Source organism: Glycine max, chromosome 2, assembly GCF_000004515.6.
Source record: "Glycine max cultivar Williams 82 chromosome 2, Glycine_max_v4.0, whole genome shotgun sequence".
NCBI classification, from domain to species: domain Eukaryota; kingdom Viridiplantae; phylum Streptophyta; class Magnoliopsida; order Fabales; family Fabaceae; genus Glycine; species Glycine max.
Genome location: NC_016089.4, coordinates 3930493 through 3952135, shown reverse-complemented (window position 1 = coordinate 3952135; position 21643 = coordinate 3930493). Strand labels below are relative to the sequence as shown.

Below are 21643 nucleotides of genomic sequence, written 5' to 3'. Positions count from 1 at the left end.
AACTGTCTTATTTTACTTGATTAATTTCTTAAAATTAAGTGTCTAATTATTTAAACCTTGAGAAAATATAACATGACTTTAGAAAGAAAGAAAAAAAATATATATATATATATATATAACATGTGATTATCTGAGATGGACGTCGATGACGTGTTTGAAGTAAACTATTAACGTTTTTAGATGAATTATTGAGTTGGAGACTCTGAGGTCTTTGGTATACTTTAGTTTACTCCAATAAAAAAAATCCCTCAAAACAATAAATTATTGAAACACGTAATTGATAAATCTGGTTGCGAAACGTAACTGAAGAGTAATCCATTACATCGAGGACACCACATGTGTTATTCAAAGATTACTCCGTTCAAAGGGCAAATAAAGAAGAGTTCATAAGTTCAAAAATATTTTCAATAAAAATTAATATCAAAACTCATAGTAAAGCTATCATGATCAATAGTAATGAAGATAAGATCAAACTGTCCAATAATAAGACCTGAAAGCACTCAGTTTAGAGAATAAACAGACAGGAACAAATTACAAATCAAATTAAAATGTAAGGGTGAAATCATCAAATTAACTTATCTGATTGTAACTAATCGATTATCAAAATACAAAAAAAAAAAAAAAAAATCTTTTATGAGGGCGTCTTTTCTTACCTGCGTTACTCTAATGTCGCCTTGACTGACTGTAAATAAAACAAAGACAACAGTGTTGGGGTATTTGGTTAACCATTTCTAACATGGGAATATATTTGAAGGTACTATCAAACAATTTATGCACTTTCTAATCAGAACTATAAAAGAATTGATGGGTTGTAATAACGCCAAATCGCAGCTTTAAATAGGAGGGAAACAATTATCACTTTCTGTGTTCCATAAACTTTATTCAGGACGAAAAATTACTATTTTGCATTTGATGGGTGCAAAACAATGTTGGCAAAATTGGTTAGAAAGGAACGAGACTGACTTCGTTTGGGAAATCAGCAACAAAATTACTCAATCTAAAGCATCTATCACTGCATCCACAACCTCTTGGGTGGTGCTTGTCCCTCCAAGATCCTTTGTTCGGCATTTGCCCTCCAGGATGACTTTTTCCACAGCAGTTTCCAAACGGTCAGCAAATGCAGGAAACTGGAGATGCCTAAGCATCATAGCTGACGAGAGAAGAAGCGCCACTGGATTGGCTTTCTTTTGTTCCCTTATTTTATCACTACCGACATTTCCCGCTGATGCACCTTGCTCAAACACAGCGTGCTCAGCCCCAACATTACCTGCAAAATTGGCATGCATTGTTTGTGGTAGTCAAGCACAAGAAGTAATTTGAGTACAAAGAATAATTTTTCTCAAATCTCAATAATCATTTATTCCCAAAAGCCCTTCCACACCTTCACAACATCAGCTTTATCTCACTATTTTAGCCCCTTCTGCTAATCCTCACCACAATAGCACTATCATCTATATCCTACTGTACCATCACTATCATCTTCATGTCACTGATATCACTACAGCTACTTCTGTTGTCACCACCATCAACAACTCCATTTCCTTCTTAATGAGCCAATGAAAGCCGTCATCTCTAGTAATTCCCATATTATTGAATAAAAGTGTATGCCCAGGTTGATACAAGGTCCTATATGATCATAGAGTTTAATGCAATAAGATGCCTTTATTTGCCAAGTTTTTCAAGGAGTATAAATGCTCCTGAGATGCAGAATAAATGAATAATCATCTCGACATGCACACAATTAAACTCAGACTAGTTTTTCAAGTTCTGAACATTAGTAAAAAAAATTGATAACATGGTAGAAATGAGCAAGGCGGTATTTGAAAAAGCAACATAATCAGATGATAGCACTGAAGTTACAATACAGTAGCAACTAACAACTGTACCTCCTGGCATGACTCCAGTGCCTCCAGCAATGCCTGCTGCAGTGTTTGCAACTAGATTTCCATAAAGATTTGGGGTCACCTAGCAAGAGGAAACAGTATGCATGAACTTCAAAAACACTCTTATTAAAAGTCAGAAACAAATTAAGACCAGTGGTTTGCAAGACAAAGACATCAAGACCTGAGGTTATTGAGAAACCCTTTGCAATGATTCTCACTTACACAAAAAAGAAAGGAAAAATTTAGCTATCCCTTCAATATAGTATAAAGTACAACCACATCCTCCTAGATATATGTTGGGATGGAGGTGTCTGGGGAGAAAGGGATTGGGGGATTATTTTCCAATTTAAAATTGAGAATATTTTAAATCTTAATAAAATAAGAAATAATTAGATTGTTGAATGAAAATATCTTATTTTATTCCTCTTGTTTGAAGGAAAAAAAAAATCCCCCACCCCCCTTTCCCCCCAAACTCCTCCATCATAGAGTTCTATACCATTTATTATCACGAATCCTTACTTTATCCATCTCCACACAGACAAGAACTGTTTCTGCTGTGGAGATGGAAAAGCGCATTTTTTTTCCAAGATAGCAAAATAGGGCTGTCCAAATCCTGTTTCAAATACATGCTACTCTATAAAAAAAATTAGACATCCATCCTCTACGAGTTGCGCAAAAAATGATAGGTATCATGCTAAGTGTCTGACATAGAACTGTTGACAAAGATGCTGTCAATACTTCCAAGACATTGAAGACAATGTGCAGAAGTGATACACTTCCTTTCCATTTTCCCATTGCCAACAATCTTAAAAGAACATAACAGCCAAATTTGGAAACATCTCAATCCCTACCATTTTTTTCTAATTATTTAACCTTAAAATATTCTTTGATTAGGCCAACATGATTTATCCTAAAGCAACTTAGCTTTTGTTATAACTTTTCACTCTTTTGTGCAACTACTCGTTTTTTAGCTTGGACCTGGCTTAGAAACTTGGAGAAAGATTTTAAGCTTCACTTTAACCAATGGTCAAGTCACATCCGACAGGGATTTATGTATTAGTAGACAATAGCTCCTTTTGGATTTATAGTAGATAATTAGATAATTTCATATGTAGCCATGCTATGGTTCCTACTCAAACTACATCAGTTTTATTTTGGAACCAAGAGCATGGTATCTAATCTATGTATTAAGTACCTCTGGTACTTCTTTTCTATCAATATATACTTATTTTTGCTGATAAAAAAAAAACTTGGGCGGGGGGCGGGGGGCGGGGGGCGGGGGGGTTACTGCACAAATACATTAGACAAATTACATAAGTGCATAAATAGCTGCAAGCCAGGATTGAAATGTAAATACACATACCATGACATCAAACTGTTCAGGCTTTGAAACAAGCTGCATACAGCAGTTATCCACAATAATTTCGTTATACTTGATTCCAGGGTACTTTGTAGCAACCTCTCGACAAGATTCCAAGAATAAACCATCAGCAAGCTTCATAATATTTGCTTTGTGCACGGCAGTCACCTTCTTTCTGTTATTCAGGTAAGCATACTCGAATGCATATTTAGCAATTCGCTCTGAACAAAACTTTGTTATTACCTAGTAAAATATGAGTATCAACAGCAAACATAAACCCATACTGCATCAGGACAGTATCAAGGTGATACCTTCATGACATATATACATCAAAGATCACATGGAAAAGAAGAAAAAAAACTGGATAGAAATTCCAAGCGAAAAGAACTTTACATAAAATGAATTAGCCCTCTTGAAATCATAAAATACAGGAATACCAAATATGTTCACTTTCTTTTGCTAGCACGATAGGGAACGTTTTGCTAACATATCACCAGAAAACAATCATTATTTGCAAAAGCTCTCTAAAAAAAAATAAAAACAAGTTATTTATCTATAGCAAGCTGAATCATTCAACTGTTAGTACATATATTATTTTCTCTAGTTTTATTCTAATTTTCATAACAAATTATTTGATTTCTTGATTCATTCTATTTATTATCCTAAAAGTAATTACAAATAATTAAAAAATATACTACGAGTGGAAGTGGAATTGGACTAGGATCCCTTAACCAAGGTGTTCAAGCCTCTTGTTGGGGACAAAAAAAGAAAAAGGTCAAAAGGGAAGACTTAACAAGTCCAGCAACTATTAGTCATTATCAAGCCGTAAGTACTTCGCACCAATAATAACAGTAATAACATAGTCAACAAAAGAATAAGGTAAAATATGCCTTTGGTTCCTGTACTTTTTTGGTCAAATTTAGTTTTTAGTCCTTCGATTAATTTGGTTCCTATATTTTAAAAAATGGGTGGATTTGGTTCCTATTTAGTCCCTCAATCGTCACGTCAGTGAGCAGAGACTAAATCCGCCTATGTTTTTTTTAAAGTATCAGGATCAAACAGATTGATTTTAAACTACAAAGACTAAAACTGACAGAAAGTGCAGATACCAAAACAAACAAAAATGATAGGAACACATAATAAATAAAGTTGATAATATATATATATATATGGTAAATCCTACGCAACTTAAATTATAAATATTTTTATTGTAATGCGAAAAATTGGGCTGCTGATGATTTTTTTGCTGCTCATCATCTTTTTTTGTGCTCTTTTATGATTTTCAAAGTAAATGATTTCTCTTTTTAGTTCGTTAACTAGTACCCTTAGCAAGACCCTATATGTAAAAAGTGTGAGAAAGCGAGAGGAGAGGAAGAGCACACCTTAAGGCTTTCAACAACGCCGGGAACGACCTCGTGTTCGAGGCCGGAGTACTCGCCTTCGGTGTTCTCCCTGATGACAACAATATCAACATTATCATGGCGCGTGGGAAGGCCAGGGAGGTTGAAACAATTAACAAGAGAAGCATAGAGATCAAGCTCCTTCCGAAGCTGAACATTGAGGGAACTGACGCCACCGCCCATGGGGGTGACGAGTCCACCCTTGAGACAGACCTTGTTCTTCCGAATCGAATCGAGGACCTCCGGCGGCACGGCCTTCATGTGGCCGTGGACCTCGAACTTCTCAAAGTAGACGGGCGCATGCATGGCCTCCATGACCTGCTCCACCGCGCCCGTCACCATCGGCCCGATCCCGTCGCCAGGGATCAGCGTCACAGGCCGAGGAGACCCGTCGCCCGGCCGGTGCATGTACGTCACGGATCGGGCCGGGATCCGCCGCGAGAGGAGGAGGTGCTTTAGGAGAGGGAGGGATCTTCGTGCCATTGCGCTGTTGCAAAAAGGGAAAAAAGAATGAATGGTGGATTTGGTCGCTGTGCGGTGTCGGAGAATGAACAAATGGGGGAGAAGGGAGAAAAGAGAAAAGTTGACCAGAACACGGGATGATTGGAAGGACGGAAATTGTAGTGGCTCCTAAGAACTTGACTCACTTTTTTTTTCGATTTATTATATCCTTTTTTTAATGATAATAATTCTTTAAGGAATCAATATTTAACCTTGAGTGACAAATTATTTTTATTATATTTATTAAATACAACTCCATCTCTTATTATTAAAGAGAAAAAGTTCTAAAAAAATTCCATCTTTTTTTTGCATACAAATCTTGCTCAAAATTTCATGTAAATCATATAACATATTGGTATTATTATTAAAATAATCTGTATTAATTATTGTCTTATTAATATAACAAATCAGTAACAAGAAATTAATTATACATTCAAATATTTATTTAAATTTATAATGCACCTTAAGCTTTAATTGTATATCTTGAGTGTAAAAGAAATGTACAAATATAATGGAGAAATGTACAAATCCATAAAGTTCAATTCTTAGACATGTTACTAAATTTGCAGTCTTGCTATAAATTTTTAACAGCAATGAAAATTCTTTCAGGAAATTAAAAATATCATCAAACATCATAATTTAAAATAAATAACTTAACTTTTTTTGTGTTACAAAGTAGAAGAAATTTTTAAGATCAATGTCATGAGTTTGAATTTTGACAAGAATGTTTAGGCACTGTATGCAACAAAATATAATTTGACATTTATGTTGAAAATTCAAGCATCTTCAAGAAAATTGTATCTTTTTCATTTGTAACTATTACTATATGATGAATACACTTTTTTTTTATTGGTTAAAATAACTATTAATAAATTGAAAGACCTTCATCTGTATGTGTTTTGTTAATTTTGATTACTAAAAATACTCACTAATTATTTTTTTAAGAAAAAAACTTTCGATAATAAATATTGTAGTTAGGTTAAGAGAAATTCACAAGTTTTATTAAATGGCCAATAATTTAAAATAATGACTTGTGCATGATATGGGTAATCCGACTAGTATGTTTAATATTGTATATGTCTAAGGGTAGTAAGGTAATTTCCTTCGCACATCTCAACAATTGTTTTCCTCCTGAATAATGAGCGTAATAAATTTGAGGTGAGGAAAATTACCTCACTACCTTTAGGCGAGTACGTTTTGGCACACACCATAGGACTTGAACCCACGACCACAAGGTTAAGAGTCTTGGAGAAAAATCCAACAACCATCATCTAAGTCTATTGATGCAATTACTTTGAGCGATGGTGGTCGGAAGAATCCTCGAATGATTTTTGATGTTTATGGTGTTTCCTTTTCAACTTATCCTTGTTTTTCTTCTTGAACACTAAAGGAGGTACAACATCCGTAGGGGGGTCACCAACTAGTGAATTCTTATTTACAATAGCAGCAGTCTCGACTTGCAAGACAACAATGTCCCGGATTTTACGAGCATTGTGAAAGTTTAGGGGGTTACCACATGCTTCAGCCATAATCCCTAGAATAAGAAAAGGATAACACTATGGTAGAAGTAAAATTCTAGTCAAGATGATGAAGAAAGAACTGATAACTTACCCTTTTTGCCTACTATCGAGTTGGGAGACTTAATTAAACAAAGCTGGTAATCCTTTAGCTAGGAGCTTTTGGGGGAGTGTCTCAAGGAAGGCCAAGTAAGTATTCTCACTCTTTCTCGATCATGAAAGACTTCAAAAACTTATAACGTTTCGACACTCTCTCCTAGTACAAAAAAAAGGTTATTCTTTTCCTTATCATAAAAATGGTTCTTACCAACCACAATAATAGCTACCTTGAAAAAATCGTTTTAAAATTCTTATACAAAGTTATGAGCAGCCAAAATAATGTTATCTTTGATTGATGTATCAAGGAAATTTAACCGACCTTATTATTTGGATTCGGCTAACCGAATAGTTGGATACATTCAGACATGGTCGAATACTCTAAGACAACCTTACTTATTACAAACTAAAGGCACATCATAATCGAGATTATCCTTACAACCATCATACAACAATAACTAAAGTTAGATTAACCAAAATGGTAATCATGTACAAGGGTCCATGGTCCAAGACTCATTATGGTATGTATAAATAGGATTAGATTCTTAAGGTAAACCAACTATTCACTAATTGCCATTTTGGTTAGTCTAGCTCTTAATTAATCCTCATTCCCTCATCTTTGAGCACACACCTTATGGTAGGAGCAACTATCCTACATGTGCTTAAATATGCTAAAGAATTGCAACATCTTCTAATGAGCATTTGAAATAATGGTATCTTTGATTAATGTATCAAGGAAATTTAACCAACCATATTATTTGGACTCGGCTAGTCGAATAGTTGGATACATTCAAACATGGTTGATTACTCTAAGACAACCTTACTTATGAAAAATTAAAGACTCAACATGTGAAACAAAATGATAAAAATTATATGTCCAGAACTTCATGCAATTAATACAGAAACCTGTGTCCCAATGTCACATCCTATCAGAGCATTGTGTCATGACGTCCTCCAGCACAAGGTTTCTCAAAACAATCCACCTAGTCATCTGCTATCACAAACACAAGGCTCGAGATCATCACGGGATTCAAATACAAACAGCACACAAGGAGTGAGTGATCACATTCCAAACTAATAGAGAGAAACGAGACAACATGTAGATATACAAATCATATAAATGAAATACAACTTACTTAAACACAGCTCACGTCATTCCACCACTTGTCACGTAACATCACATCTCAACACAACGCGTCTCATTCATTTTTACATCATTCACGTACTCAAGGATCAAAACACAATATCACTCAACCAGTCAATATGATCAATACACAAGTGTTATGCAATAAATATACTAAGACTCAATCTTATATGCAATGTGGTACCATGTCAATGAAAAACCTCTTCGAGCGCCTAGGAGTACATGACAAGACAGACCACACACTAGTAAGTCAGGTCACTCTCACTAGGTAAAATCATAGGGAGACTAGTCAGGATCACATTGTTTTGTGAGAATGCTTCAACTATGTAGGATTGGCACATACTTAAATGAACATTCAAATCAGGAGTATTTACCCCCAAGGCCTAGACTCCGAAGAGTCCAGTAGGGTCTCTCCTTCCTTATTCAAGTTCAACCCAAAAAATATTTTAACACATAGACTCTATCTATGAACTGTACAAAACACACGACTTTTCAATTGTTCTCAAAATAGTTTTATCTCGTTACACCTCAAAGTGATTAAACTCATCGGGTTCCCATAATGGTTCCCATCACAATACTCGTTGCACATTAACTTGTCGCCCTTAAAGGGTCTTACAGTCATGTGATTGTATGGTTCGTAGCTCATAACTCAATGCACACAATATCTCAATACACATGTATTTCATAATTCATCACATATTCAATTTATCACTTCAACACAATTTCAATCACAATTTCATGATCCCAATATAATAATTTATCATGCTAATCTAGTAAATCTTGTCCAACACAAACAAATTATATAAAAATGTTTCTCATAACATGAGGGGTAAAAACCCTCAAACAATTTCACATAATCATATGAAAATCAAAGGAATAAAATCATAGGTCAAAAACACAAAAACACCAATAATACTCAATTTTATCAATCAATTCGCATCAGGACATCAATTGACTCGTCAAACACAACAATATCGTAATTAAAATCGTAAAAGAAGAATTCTAATTCAATAAATATCTCAAAATAAATTATAATTTAATCATTTAAGGATCTCTATACATGTTCATTCTAACTCTCATTGCGATAAAATGTAAAAATGGACCTAATATATCTATATTTATAGTTAGAGTACTTCCTTTCTATTATTTACTTTATTTTTTTATTTTATTATTTTATAACACAAAAATTTATGTTATTCCCTATCAAATTAATAAATAAAACATTATTTTTATTTTTTAATAACATATATTTATTTTATTTATCTTAAAATTATTATTTTAATTAATAAAACTATCTCTTCTTATTTATTTAATTATAAAATTTTCATTATTTTCTTTAAACTTTTTTTTATTTTTAAATAAAATCATTTTTAATTTATTTCACGAGAAATGAAATGTTACATTATCCACTATTTATCCTAAACCCATAAAATATCATATTCACTGGAGGCTTTTTGCTAACTAAAATAAAAAAATCCATCACTTTATTTTTCAATGACCGGTCCTTTAATAATCTCTAAAGTAAACTTACTTTTTAATATCAAAATTTGACATTAAATTATATAGGGGAACCATTTTAATGTAAAATAAATTATATTAAAAGATCACTTTATTTTCAAAAATTGATCTTTTTTTGTAGGTGTAAAAAATATTCTTTGATTGATAACTTCTCTGAAAAATAATAAAGATCACTAAAACATTACTTTTATCAATAAAATTCTTTTTTATGCATATATTTCTGGTTATTTCAGAAACTGAAATCAAAAGTATCACATACTACTATATATTTTTTATTACTTTTTCTTGTGTACATATATTTACTATTACTGTAACTAAATGGTTTTAAAGGTAGATAAAAAAAAACTAATGATTTTAAAGAAAGAGATATATATTTAGTTTTTTAATTATTTGCTGTTGATGGGTGGGTTGCGTATGACGTGTGATTATTCTATACTATAATAACGTTTCGCTTTTGGAGGAAATGTTTCTTGCTGCGCACGGGTACACGTACAATTATACAACCAGATCATCACTCTGAAGGGACAAAAGAAACAAAGGCATAAAAAAACACATAACCAAAACCAGCCATTTCGTAGTTATGAAGAGTTGCAGGAAGTTGAAGCGTTGCAGATGGGTGAAAACAGTGGACAGTGGCTCTACATCGACTACCGTCAGAAGAAGAGTTATATTTAATTATTGTTCACTTCTTATCAATTATTGTTTTTTTTAATTCAGTATCACTCAAATTAATATTAGTTAAATTTAATTTTTAATCTTATAAAAAAATTGATTCAGTCGCTAATTTATATAATTTTCATTTTAATTTAGAGTGTTCAATAGTAATATAAGATTTCACTAAAGTTTATATGTGGAAGAATAATTTATTTAATAAAATAATCATGTTTTATTTTTGTATTTATAAAATTTCTTAAATTAACGGTACGACCCAAATTCATCATTACTATAGTGGATGGAATTTGCTACATGAGTATTTAATTAAGTTATGTTATGAGATATTAAAATAATTACGCTTAGGAACTGAGACTAATGATAATTTATCTTAATTCTCATTTTTTAACTCACAAAGATGTCTTTTAAGGATAAGATTATGAAATTCATGAGATCAACACTAAAGCAAACAATACATTAAATGTAGTAGTGACCCTATCCATGTAACAAATTTGATGTTAAAACATTGGTGCTAGAAGGAGAACCTAAGTCACACACAAGGACTATAGACCCTCTAGCTAACAAGTAAGGGTAATAAACATCATGTTCTCTTAACCCACCAAATCACCTTTAAGACCAAAAATTAAATTACGATAATCAAATCAATCCTCTAGCTAACGATGTATTCAAGGTTGAAATAAGTTGTATCAACTCAATACTTTAACTAATAAATACTTATTTAATAAAAACTACTATATAAGAATTCATTTATAAATTTGAAATAAATTCTTGTTTTAAGGATATTTGAAATAAGTTAAAAATAATTTTCAATCATATTTTTATAATTTTTTTCAAATAATTAAACTCAAAAATTATGAAAATAGTTATATATACACCATTTATGAATTTAAATATTTTTTAATCCTTATTTATTTTAAAGCTATAAAACTATTGTGTTTTCTAATAAAAGAACACATTTCAATGCATTGATATTTTTCTTATAAATATCAATCTCATAGTTACCAAGGAGATCCAGCTCATGCAAGTTATTATAAACCTTAATATTTGAGTTTAATTTCTATAGATGAAAAATCACATTCAACGACTCAAAATCAATTTTATTAAATGTTAAATTAAATTATTTTTTGCTTTATCATCCATCTTAAAAGAAATCCTAAAAAGGTAATTTTCTTTTCGTTCACATAGTATCATATGTATTTTTTTTCTCTAGTCTCAAAATAAGTATCCTAGCTTATTTTACACAAACTAAGAAAAATTAATATATAGATGGAAAAAGAGTGATAATTTTACAAAATTAACCATATTATTAATATTATATTGAAAAACTAAAGTGATACTTATTAGGGATATTAATAAAAAAAATTAATATTATATTAAAAAACTAACATAACACTTATTTTGTGATAGAGGAAGGAGTAGTATTATAATAAGATAGCTTAGACAATAGGTGAGTTTGTTTAAACTTAAAAAAAATTAAAAGAAATATTTTAAAAATGTTCTTTTTAAGAAGGAAATAAGATTTGCTGATTAAAAGAAACATAAAACTACTTATTTTAAGTAAAAGCAATTTGGAGAAACATACCATAAAAACATAAAATTGCTAATTTAATTCATCTTTTTTTTTAAAAACTTTTTTTAAATAAAATTAATCTTAAACAATTAACTCAATTAGTTACTTAAAAAATGTAATCAATAACAAAAAAAATTTATTAATATATTTTTCTTCAACTTTAATTCATCTTCTCCTTTCTTATTGGTTGCTTTGATTCTACTTAAATTAACTTATTTAACAGTTATTTCCGTTTCTTTATCAAACACGATCGCTTTGTCCAAGCATCTTTGATAAGGGTGAGATACTAAGATATACACACACACCAAAATCCCTCTTAAAAATATCTCAAGGAAAAAAAATATATAAAGGTCAATTTAAGGAATTATTTGTTCATAAAGACTAGATTATTTTATTCAGTGTGATTGTATACAGTTGAATAACAATAGTAAATGATTCCTATTCGATTTTGATAAATTGCATGCATTGTAAAAAAATATATATAAAAAGTGGAAGATTGATTTTAAACTCGAATCCCGCTTTTACTAGTGCCGTATTCTTACCAATGTTTTTGACTTCATAAAATTCGATTCCAACGATGATACGTGGATAAATAAATAAATAAAAAGCTAAAATATATTTTACTTCGTACTAAATATGAAAACATTTAAAATTTGTTTATGTAAAATTTTAAAATTTGTTTATGTAAAATTTTAAAATTTTTGAGTATGTTTTTTATTCTCACAAAATTAAAATCGTTTCATGATCCGTTTAGACATTCCATAAAAAAATATAACTAGAAAGTTATGCATGAACCGCAGATAAACCAACTCCACATCCTACCTCTTGAATTCAATTCATGAGTCGGAATAAAAAAGGGTTAAAACTCAAAAGGACAAGCTGTGGCATATCCATGACCACTGAAAATGGCACTTTTGGTTGCATGTACCTTCCTTCATCCCCCCCTTTTCCATTGTTCATTATAAATAATTGCTGCACTTTGTTTCTAACAGCAAACACAACTCCACCACTATTATACAACTATAATAATAACGGCTGCATAGATAGCACACTTTCATTTTTCTCTTATCTCCTTTTCTCTTCTATAACTATGTCTCATCTGAGCCACAAGACCTTGGTTTATCTTCCTGAAATGAGGCCTGAACATGAAGCTGAGGAAGGCCAAGCCAATAGTCTTAGTTCCATTTCTTCTTGGCCTCATCGTTTGGAGAATGTTTTCCCTGTTTATGCCATGGGAACTTCCAACCCTGTCTTGAATTCTTCACTTCACATTTCGGATTGTCTTGATCCTATTTGGGATGTTGTCAGAGAAGAAGCCAAGTTAGAGGTACCAATAAAAGTTTTTCTTCTTTTTTATGCATTATATGTTCCCCCACCTTTTTCTTTGGTTGCATTTTCCTAGTCTTGCAGATTGGATGCTGTCTATGCTAGTGAATGTTGGGCTAAAGGGACAGCAAGAGAAAAAAAAAAGTCAGAATAACAGAAATGAGAATGTTAAGATAAATGTGTGATCATGCAAGAAAGGATTGTTGAATAGGATACAAAAGGATTCTATAGGAGAAAATTTTAGTGAGACACCAATTGAAAAAAAAGATGACAAAAAACCGGTTAAGGTGGTTCGGAGTTTGGACACATACAAAGAAGGCTACTGAAAACACCACTGATAGGATAGATTGCTTGGTTTTTACTCAAAGGGGAGAGGGAGATCGAGATCGAGAAGGACATTGGAGGAAGTTGTTAAGATGGATCTCATAATGAATAATATCTCTGAGGATTTAGTTTTAATCAAACCAAATGGTGCTGTGTGATTTATGTAATCAACCTCACCTTGTAGGATACGACTTTTGTTGTTGTTAGCATATTGGATGCTGAAAATTGGATAATTGAGAAGTTCATGGATTGTTCTGTTCTTTTTTCCTCTGAGTATAAACTTTATATAGTTATATGATGATATATGCAGTTAGATGCTTCATTTTGCATATTTGATGAGTGTTGGAGAACATTTACATGTTTTTTATGCATCATGATATACCATATTTTGTGTGCAGGCAGAAAAGGAGCCAATATTAAGCAGCTTCTTCCATGCCACTATTCTATCTCATGATTGCTTGGAGGAAGCATTGGCTTTTGCTCTTGCCAACCGTCTCCAAAAGCCTACTCTTTTGGCTACTCAGCTTATGGATATATTTTCTAATGTGATGAAGCATGATAAAGGTATCCAACAATCGATTCGCTTGGATATTCAGGTAACTTATGCCCTTTATGTATAGGAATAGGACATAATGTTCATCTTGGTTAATTTTGGAATTTGGATTGTATATTGATCTAATTTGATTCATTTTGGTACTATTTTTCTGACCAGGCATTTAAAGATCGGAATCCTGCTTGTTTGTTATATTGCTCAGCACTTTTATTTATGAAGGTAAATCATTTTGTATTTCATCAAGTTTCAAGTATTATGCTCATGACTTGCTTTATTATGTTTTTTTAAATCCTATAGTATGAACATTGAGGGCGAGCCCTGGTGCAGCGGTAAAGTTGTGCCTTGGTGACTTGTTGGTCATGGGTTCGAATCCGGAAACAGCCTCTTTGCATATGCAAGAGTAAGGCTGCGTACAACATCCCTCCCCCATACCTTCGCATAGCGAAGAGCCTCTGGACAATGGGGTACGAAATTTTTTTTTTTATAGTATGAACATTAGGTAAAGGGATTCGATTGACATCTCTCTCCACTATAAAATGAAGGTTAGAAATACAAACATTTTGATGATGCTATAAATTTTTATGCAAAGGAGTGTCACCTTTTTACATCCTAAGTACTTTACTATGATGAGGGTGCTTTAGTCAATGTTTCCGCATCATCTAATAATTGTACTAACTTGTTCATTATAGTGACGCATTTGATTGAATAGCATGGTGCTTCATGCTTTATGGAACATTCAAAACATTTTTCTTCTATATTTTGTGACCCTTCCACAACTTTTTCTTTTCGTTCATTGGATTTTTATTCTCTGACAGGGTTACCAGTCTTTGCAAGTATATCGAGTAGCTCACGCTTTGTGGAGGCAGGGACGCAAGGTTTTGGCCGCAGCTTTGCAAAGTCGAGTTAGTGAGGTAGTGCTTGCACTTGGTAAAAAAAATGGAGAAATACTACACAAGGGTATTACATATTTTTGTTGCTGATGATCGATCCCTTTATTTTCTCTACTGCAGGTTTTTGGAGTTGATATACATCCCGGTATGTTAGGTTAATCTTTGCATGCAAACATAGAAATACTTTAGTAAGAATGATTTTGACTATTTTATCATTTAAAGGGACAATGTTCTTGGGAACTGCTAGGAAAGCATTTGCAATATATTGTGGCAGAAAGTGTTTTTCTGTCACTGCCAACTAATTTTTATGTATACAGGGCTTATATGTTTTAATATATGGGAGAATGTAAAATGTAAATAATTAATTTCCTTAATAGAACAGTTAATTTCTTCTTTAAGCCTGCTATATCTCTTATTCAAGATATTGAAAGCATTATGGTTACTTAATTCATTAAACTTTACATTTTCATGGTTGGTTTTATAGCTGCGAAAATTGGGGATGGAATCTTAGTAGATCATGGGACAGGTGTTGTTATTGGTGAAACAGTTATTGTTGGAAGCAGAGTTTCATTGATGCAAGTGAGTGATGTTTTTTCATTCATGTCTTCTATTATCATTTTTGGCTAGTTCTTTTGTTCATTCAATTCAATTTTCTATGTCCTCTGTTGTGAAGCATGTATGAATATAATTATACTTGAAACAATTTTTTGAAAACTAATTAATCTAATATAACATTTTAGCACTCCTCTGTTGATCTTTTCTTTTTTAAAATTGAATTTTTCCTCATTATGTAACTTTTTCTAGATTTTGGACTAAAGATATAGTTAAATGCTAAGAAATCATTATATCATATGTGACCATCATGTATTTATGGTCTTGGTCAATCTCCACATGATACATAACTGAGTATCTTAACTTGCGAGAAAGAGTTAATAAAACTCATTATATGTCACGTAAAGATTAGTCGAGATTATAAACACATGGTGTCTCATACCATATTTTTCTCATATTTATTGCACAAATTCAATGATATATTTGATTTGTCAGGGTGTAACTTTAGGTGGCACGGTAAAGGAAACAGGTGATCGGCATCCCAAAATTTCTGAAGGTGTGCTAATTGGAGCTCATGCAACTATACTTGGGAATATAAGAATTGGTGAATGTGTGATGATAGCTGCTGGCTCTCTTGTGTTACAAGAGGTCCCTCCTCACAGGTAAATGTTAGATGAAATTTTAACAATGTTTCGTACTTGCAACTTCTACCAAGATATGTTTAGTAATAAAGGGCATGTTTCTTCTGTTGAAGCATTGTGGCTGGTGTACCAGCAAAGGTTATTGGAAGAGTACATGAGCATTATCCATCCTTAACCATGCAGCAAGGTAAGCAATAAGATCATGCCTTGCCATTGATATTGATAATTCCTTTCTTTTATTGTTATTAAGTGGGTTAAAATTAAGATTTTTGACGACTTCTCCAAAGATACTATTTGATATTGAAGGTATATAACACTTTGAAATGAATGGAAGATGAAAATAAGCATCTTTCGGAGGAGTTTTTTCTATAGCAAAGATGAACCACAGAAAATGACTACATAATTTGAGTTGCTGAAAAAAAAAATATAGACAAGAGAAGAGAAGTGCAAATAGAAATCCCGGGTTGAAGTACTTGAGTTTTTTCACTGAATTTTCAAGCTTCAACAAGAGTTTGGTACATTTACAATTTTGGAGCACAGCTCAGTCATGGGGAGTCTTATTCTTGGCATTGGAGTCTCTCAACAGGGGATCTCCCAACCTTTGCATTGTTGAAGGATACATCACCCTCTTAATAAATTTCAACAAAGAAAAAAGTGTTTGAAGTTTGAACTCTCAAACTTAAATATTAGAAGTTAGTAGTACAATAAGCAGGAATAAGTAGGCCCATTTAAGCTCAAAACCAGAGAATAATCGATAGAATGATCGAATGATGAAGCTCAAAAAGATGTCATGTAGATGTTTGATCAGTTTTAAATTTGTAATATACCTCCCAAGTATTTTAATTCAATGCAAAAACAAGAATAATTAATAGAATGATTGAGATGCATTGAAACACAGTGGAAGTGCAGAGAAGGGATGGAAGTGTATGGGGAAAAAAGTTAATTCCTTTCGTTTGGTAGCAGTGAATTAGGCAAGAAACGTTCAAATTTGTAGAGTCCACACAAAAACATTTCTTCACAAATATGCAAAGAAGTGCCCTCCGTTAAAGCTCAGATTATGCATACCTACATAATCGATTAACTGGTAACACCGCTTATACCTGGCCCCAAGCAATTACCCCCTACGCCCCCTAATCGATTAAGTTAGACTAACCCCTTGCTTTCTTATATTATCATTTGAAAATTATGAAAATTTTAGTAAGAATTAACGTATATAGCATTGCTGAAAGCAATACTGCTTCGTTTCACACATCCACACTTCGATATATTGCGTCCTCATTCGATTTATTGAGAGTACATTCCAGCTTACATCCATTAGTATCACAAGGGACCGAACCCATACAAACTTACAACAGAGGATTATTTATTAATAAATTCAAACCAAAACTCCTAAACATGCTTAAGGTCAGAGTAAAATTCTCCTCAAACCCAAACAATGCCAAAAAGTGTGGATGAAAATACTACCTAGTAGAACCCAAATTTGAACAACAAAACATAACACAAAAAGAAGTAACAAACCAAGACTTCTATTTGAGCCAGTTTGGATACAAAGTTAGAAGGGTTTTGGAGAGCTTCTCTTCTGAAAAAAACTTTATACTTATAAAGAGAAGCTCTCGAAAGGACGCACTTATGACTCCTATCCAAACCGGCTTTTTAAGACCCTTTTTCGGTGAAGTGTAGCCAAACTTATATAGGAACAAAAAAGAGGCATCCTCCTCTAAGCATGCCTGGCCTGAAAATCCTTCATGAAAGCGACCAATTTCTGAACCCCAGCCAAAGGCATAGCATTGTAAATAGAAGCTCTCATACCTCCCACAGACCTATGCCCTTTAAGCTGAACCATGTTCTCCTTCGCAGCCTCCTTGATAAACTCGCCCTCCAGCTCCGGCTTCTCCAACGTAAACGGCACATTCATCAACGACCTCACCGACTTCTCCACCGGACACTTATAAAAACCATTGCTTCCATCAATTGTGTTATACAAAACCTCAGCTTTCTTCACATTCTTCTTCTCAACCTCACCCAACCCACCCTGCTCCAACAAGTCCTCAAAAACCAACCCACACATGTAAATCCCGTAGCACGGTGGGGTGTTGTAGAGAGAATTGTTCTCGGCGTGAATCTTGTAATCAAGCATTATTGGGGTCGATTCTTGTGCATGTCCGATTAGATCGTTTCTTATGATCACAATGGTGACCCCAGAGGGCCCCACGTTCTTCTGCGCGCCAGCATAGATGACACCAAATTTTGACACGTCCACGGGTTTGGAACAGAAATTTGAAGACATGTCAGCAACAAGAACCGCATTAGGGTTCTTTGGGGTTGGGTAGTTCTTATACTCAACCCCATGAATTGTCTCATTTGCGCATATGTGTAAATACTTTGCATCTGGGTTTTGCTGCAAAGCTTCGAAAGATGGAACCTTTGTGTATTTTTCGGGTTTTCCAGACCAGATTATAGTGGGCTTGGAGAATTTCTGGGCCTCCTTGAAGGCCTTGTCGCTCCAGGAGCCGGTGATGATATAATCGACGGCGTCGGCGGGGGAACAGAGGTTGAGCGGGACGGCGGCGAACTGGGTGGTGGCGCCGCCCTGGAGGAAGAGGACGGAATATTCCGACGGGATTTGGAGGAGGGTACGGAGATCGGACTCGGCTTTTTCGATGATGGACTTGAATTCCTTGCCGCGGTGGCTCATCTCCATGACGCTCATGCCGGATCCGCGCCAGACGTGGAGCTCCGACTGGGCGCGGCGGAGGACGGTCTCCGGGAGGGTGGCGGGCCCAGCGGCGAAGTTGAAGACGCGCTCTTGGGCCCGGGTTTGGGCCGGGAGGGGGTCATGGGTCTGAACTTGGGCCGGGGTGGAGGTGCATTTAATGGAGATGGGCCGGAAAGGGCGCGGAGAGGGTGTGAATGAGGCGTGGGTCCCACTTTCGGAGAGAAAGTGATTCTGGTTTTGGGGAAGAAGAAGGTGTGAGTGAGGTGAGGTTGAGATTGATGACATGGTGGTTATAGGGTGGGTGTCTTTGCAGACAAAGAAATGAGGGAAAGGAGATTCAGAACTGAACAACTTTTTCGCGCAAAGTTTCCTTAAATAAATTTTGGAGGTCTTTGTTTGTTTGGTAACGATCTAAATCTGCGGAAGGGGAATTCTTTGGGGTTGCAAATATTGGAAGAAAAAAAAACGAGAATTTAATTTAAAAATTTAATGAAGAAAGAATTATAATTTTTTTAATAAATTAATTTCATAAATTTCTTTTCCTCATTTCTTATACCCCAAATCTTAAAGATTAACTAACAGATTGTCCAAGAGTTTTTAATTTAAAAAGTAAACTAGTATTTTTGTTTATGCAAATTTTAATGTAAATTTTTATTTTATATAATTAAATTTATAATAAAAAAATTAATTTTAAATATATAATTTATATTATAATTAAAATTTATAATAAATAAATATTTTTAACATATAAATTATATTTTATATTTACAATAAATAATTTATATTGTGATACAAGATTGTGTTTCACTATTAGTAATTTCTTTAAGAACATATTGAAATTAAATATAGACATAAATATGAAAAATAAATAAATTGAAAGATATAAGAGATTAAGAAAAATCTGTAAAAACATTATTAGTGAAGGAAAACTCTAAGAAATGGTTTTGTTGAAGAGTAATTCTTAAATTTTTTCTAATTCAGGATAGATATTTCAATTTATACATATATATACACTTTTTACTTAAATTAAATAAAACTTTAAATTTTAACTTTAACCTTAATAATAATATTTAAAATATAATATGAGGTCAAATGTTATTTGAATGCTTTAAATTTATTAAAAAGTTATATTAAATAACTTGCATAGTTTTAAAACACATTTTTCAAATAAAAGTTAATATTTTTCCACGCTTAAGAAAAAACCTTACTAAAACCCTAAAAGGCGTCAACAAAATATAATAGTAATAATAAATAACTAAAAATACGTTACTGCAATTCTAGTTTCTACACGGGGTTGGTGGGGTTGGTCAAGTGCAATGAAACGACGTGATTTGCAGACCTTTTCTGAAGTGGAGGTGTTTGGTTCATATTTGTCTTTGCCCCTCTCTAACCCCACGTGCCGCACATAAGTATCTCAAAACCATTATATAATAAACTATGGGGGAAATGAAAATTTAGTGATGCTTACTTGATTAGCAAAATATATTAACTATTAATTGAATATAATAAGTTAATCAAAATGTAATATAAGGTGACGTAATTTCGTTTATTTTTCGGAATCTTATTAGATTGTGAAGATTATGATATATTTTTTTATGTTTGTTAGAAAGTTATAAAAGAATTAGTGGTAACTTTCTCCTAAAAATTCATATTTTACATGTTCTCTATTTTCATATTTTCTTGTAAAAGGGTCAGAACTTTATATTCTCATGAGAATGTTTAAAATAATTTTTCATTTTTTTTATTTATACTCATTTATTTAATATTTTTATTTTTGAATTAAATTAAATTTAAAAATATTTTCACAAATTAGAAGTATGTAGTAAATATCTTTGATGAGAATAATATTTTTAATTATAGCATTTTAGAGAATATATATAATTAAATCCTTGAAACAAACATCTCCTAGAGATTTTAATTTGATTGAACATGTGTGAATTATTATAAATCTTTAGTATTTATCTTTGATTCTTACAAGTAATTTACTTTAATTAAAATGTAATTATATTACTGATTAACTATATCTTAATTTAATAATATTACTTTTTTAAAATTATATTTTTATTTAGTGAACAAAAGGGGAAAAACCCTTACTCAAAAATCTCTAAAGAAAGTTACATTGGTAAAATCTGCCAAAAGACCATAAGATAAAAAGTTAGGATGAAATTCAAACACACGTCCTCCACTAGGGCCAATACAAATTTTGCGAGAGAATCTATAGTCTGGTTTCCTTTTCTAAGAGTGTGTGACAAATGATTTTAAATAGTGATTCACAACCGTAATGACAAGGTATTTTGACTCACTGTACCGCAATTACAACCGCAATTGTGACCACATCAGCCACATTTGTTTAATTTCTGACTCACTTGAACGGCAACCACAAGTACAATTTAAAACCATGGTGAGAATAAAATTGTGATTCCATTTCCTGCGAGTCCGTTTCAACAGATGATATGAACCCTCATGGCACAAGGGCTGACTTAGGATCGTCTAGGATTAAACCTTGATGGAAAATGCGGAAATTGATTAAGGAAAGGATGGAAAATAAGGTGGCTAATTTCGTGGGTCTTAATAAGGTGGTTCTTGGCATAAAATGGATGAATGGGATGGTAAAACGTAGGTTAAGTGGTGGCTGAACAGAAATATAGAAATGGCAATAACTGAAGCTACAGGGCTCCAAATGAGGTGATTCCAAAACGAGGTGAAAGGTCTCGTTTTGAAATTCAATTTAGGCTCAAGAATCACTTAATTTGAGTGCGTAAAATGGGAGTTATGGCCACGAGATAATTCTGGGCAGAGGTGGATTTTCTGGAATTGTGGTTTGAAAGAACAAGGGTGATGATGAAAGGAAGGAAAGAATCACTCTTTCCAGCGAGGGCAACACACAAAGGTTGTGAAAGTCCTTTGATACAGCCAAGGTGTTCTTGAATCACTCAAGAATTTAGGAGAATCACTCTCACTAAGATAAAAGAGATAAACT

General features: G+C 33.0%; 3 protein-coding genes across 5 annotated transcripts; 1 reads left to right on the top strand and 2 right to left on the bottom strand.

Annotated features, from left to right (window-relative positions):
- Positions 1-800: 800 nt before the first annotated feature.
- LOC100800050 (isocitrate dehydrogenase [NAD] regulatory subunit 1, mitochondrial) lies at positions 801-5295 on the bottom strand. The gene is made up of 4 exons (XM_003519986.5): positions 4626-5295; positions 3247-3486; positions 1887-1965; positions 801-1267 (listed from the first exon to the last, which is right to left on the bottom strand). The coding sequence occupies exons 1-4, from the start codon at positions 5124-5126 to the stop codon at positions 993-995; spliced, it is 1095 nt and encodes a 364-aa protein (XP_003520034.1). The 5' UTR covers positions 5127-5295; the 3' UTR covers positions 801-992.
- Positions 5296-12482: 7187 nt separating this feature from the next.
- Positions 12483-16821, top strand: LOC100812677 (serine acetyltransferase 2). Of its 3 annotated transcripts, none has more exons than XM_014764911.2 (9): positions 12483-12988; positions 13710-13907; positions 14024-14083; positions 14680-14775; positions 14875-14899; positions 15239-15333; positions 15802-15968; positions 16061-16134; positions 16235-16821. In XM_014764911.2, exons 1-9 carry the CDS (start codon positions 12500-12502, stop codon positions 16243-16245), a joined length of 1215 nt encoding a protein of 404 aa, XP_014620397.1. In that variant the 5' UTR covers positions 12483-12499; the 3' UTR covers positions 16246-16821. The 3 variants fall into 3 exon arrangements, with proteins under 3 accessions (XP_014620397.1, XP_003519846.3, XP_040866786.1); XM_003519798.5 differs by having other exon boundaries at positions 12484-12988; positions 16254-16821; XM_041010852.1 differs by having other exon boundaries at positions 12485-12988; positions 16061-16821.
- A 391-nt stretch (positions 16822-17212) lies between these two features.
- LOC100795286 (phosphoserine aminotransferase 2, chloroplastic) lies at positions 17213-19066 on the bottom strand. Its single transcript, XM_003519980.5, has one exon. The coding sequence runs from the start codon at positions 18946-18948 to the stop codon at positions 17665-17667; it is 1284 nt and encodes a 427-aa protein (XP_003520028.1). The 5' UTR covers positions 18949-19066; the 3' UTR covers positions 17213-17664.
- Positions 19067-21643: the final 2577 nt, after the last annotated feature.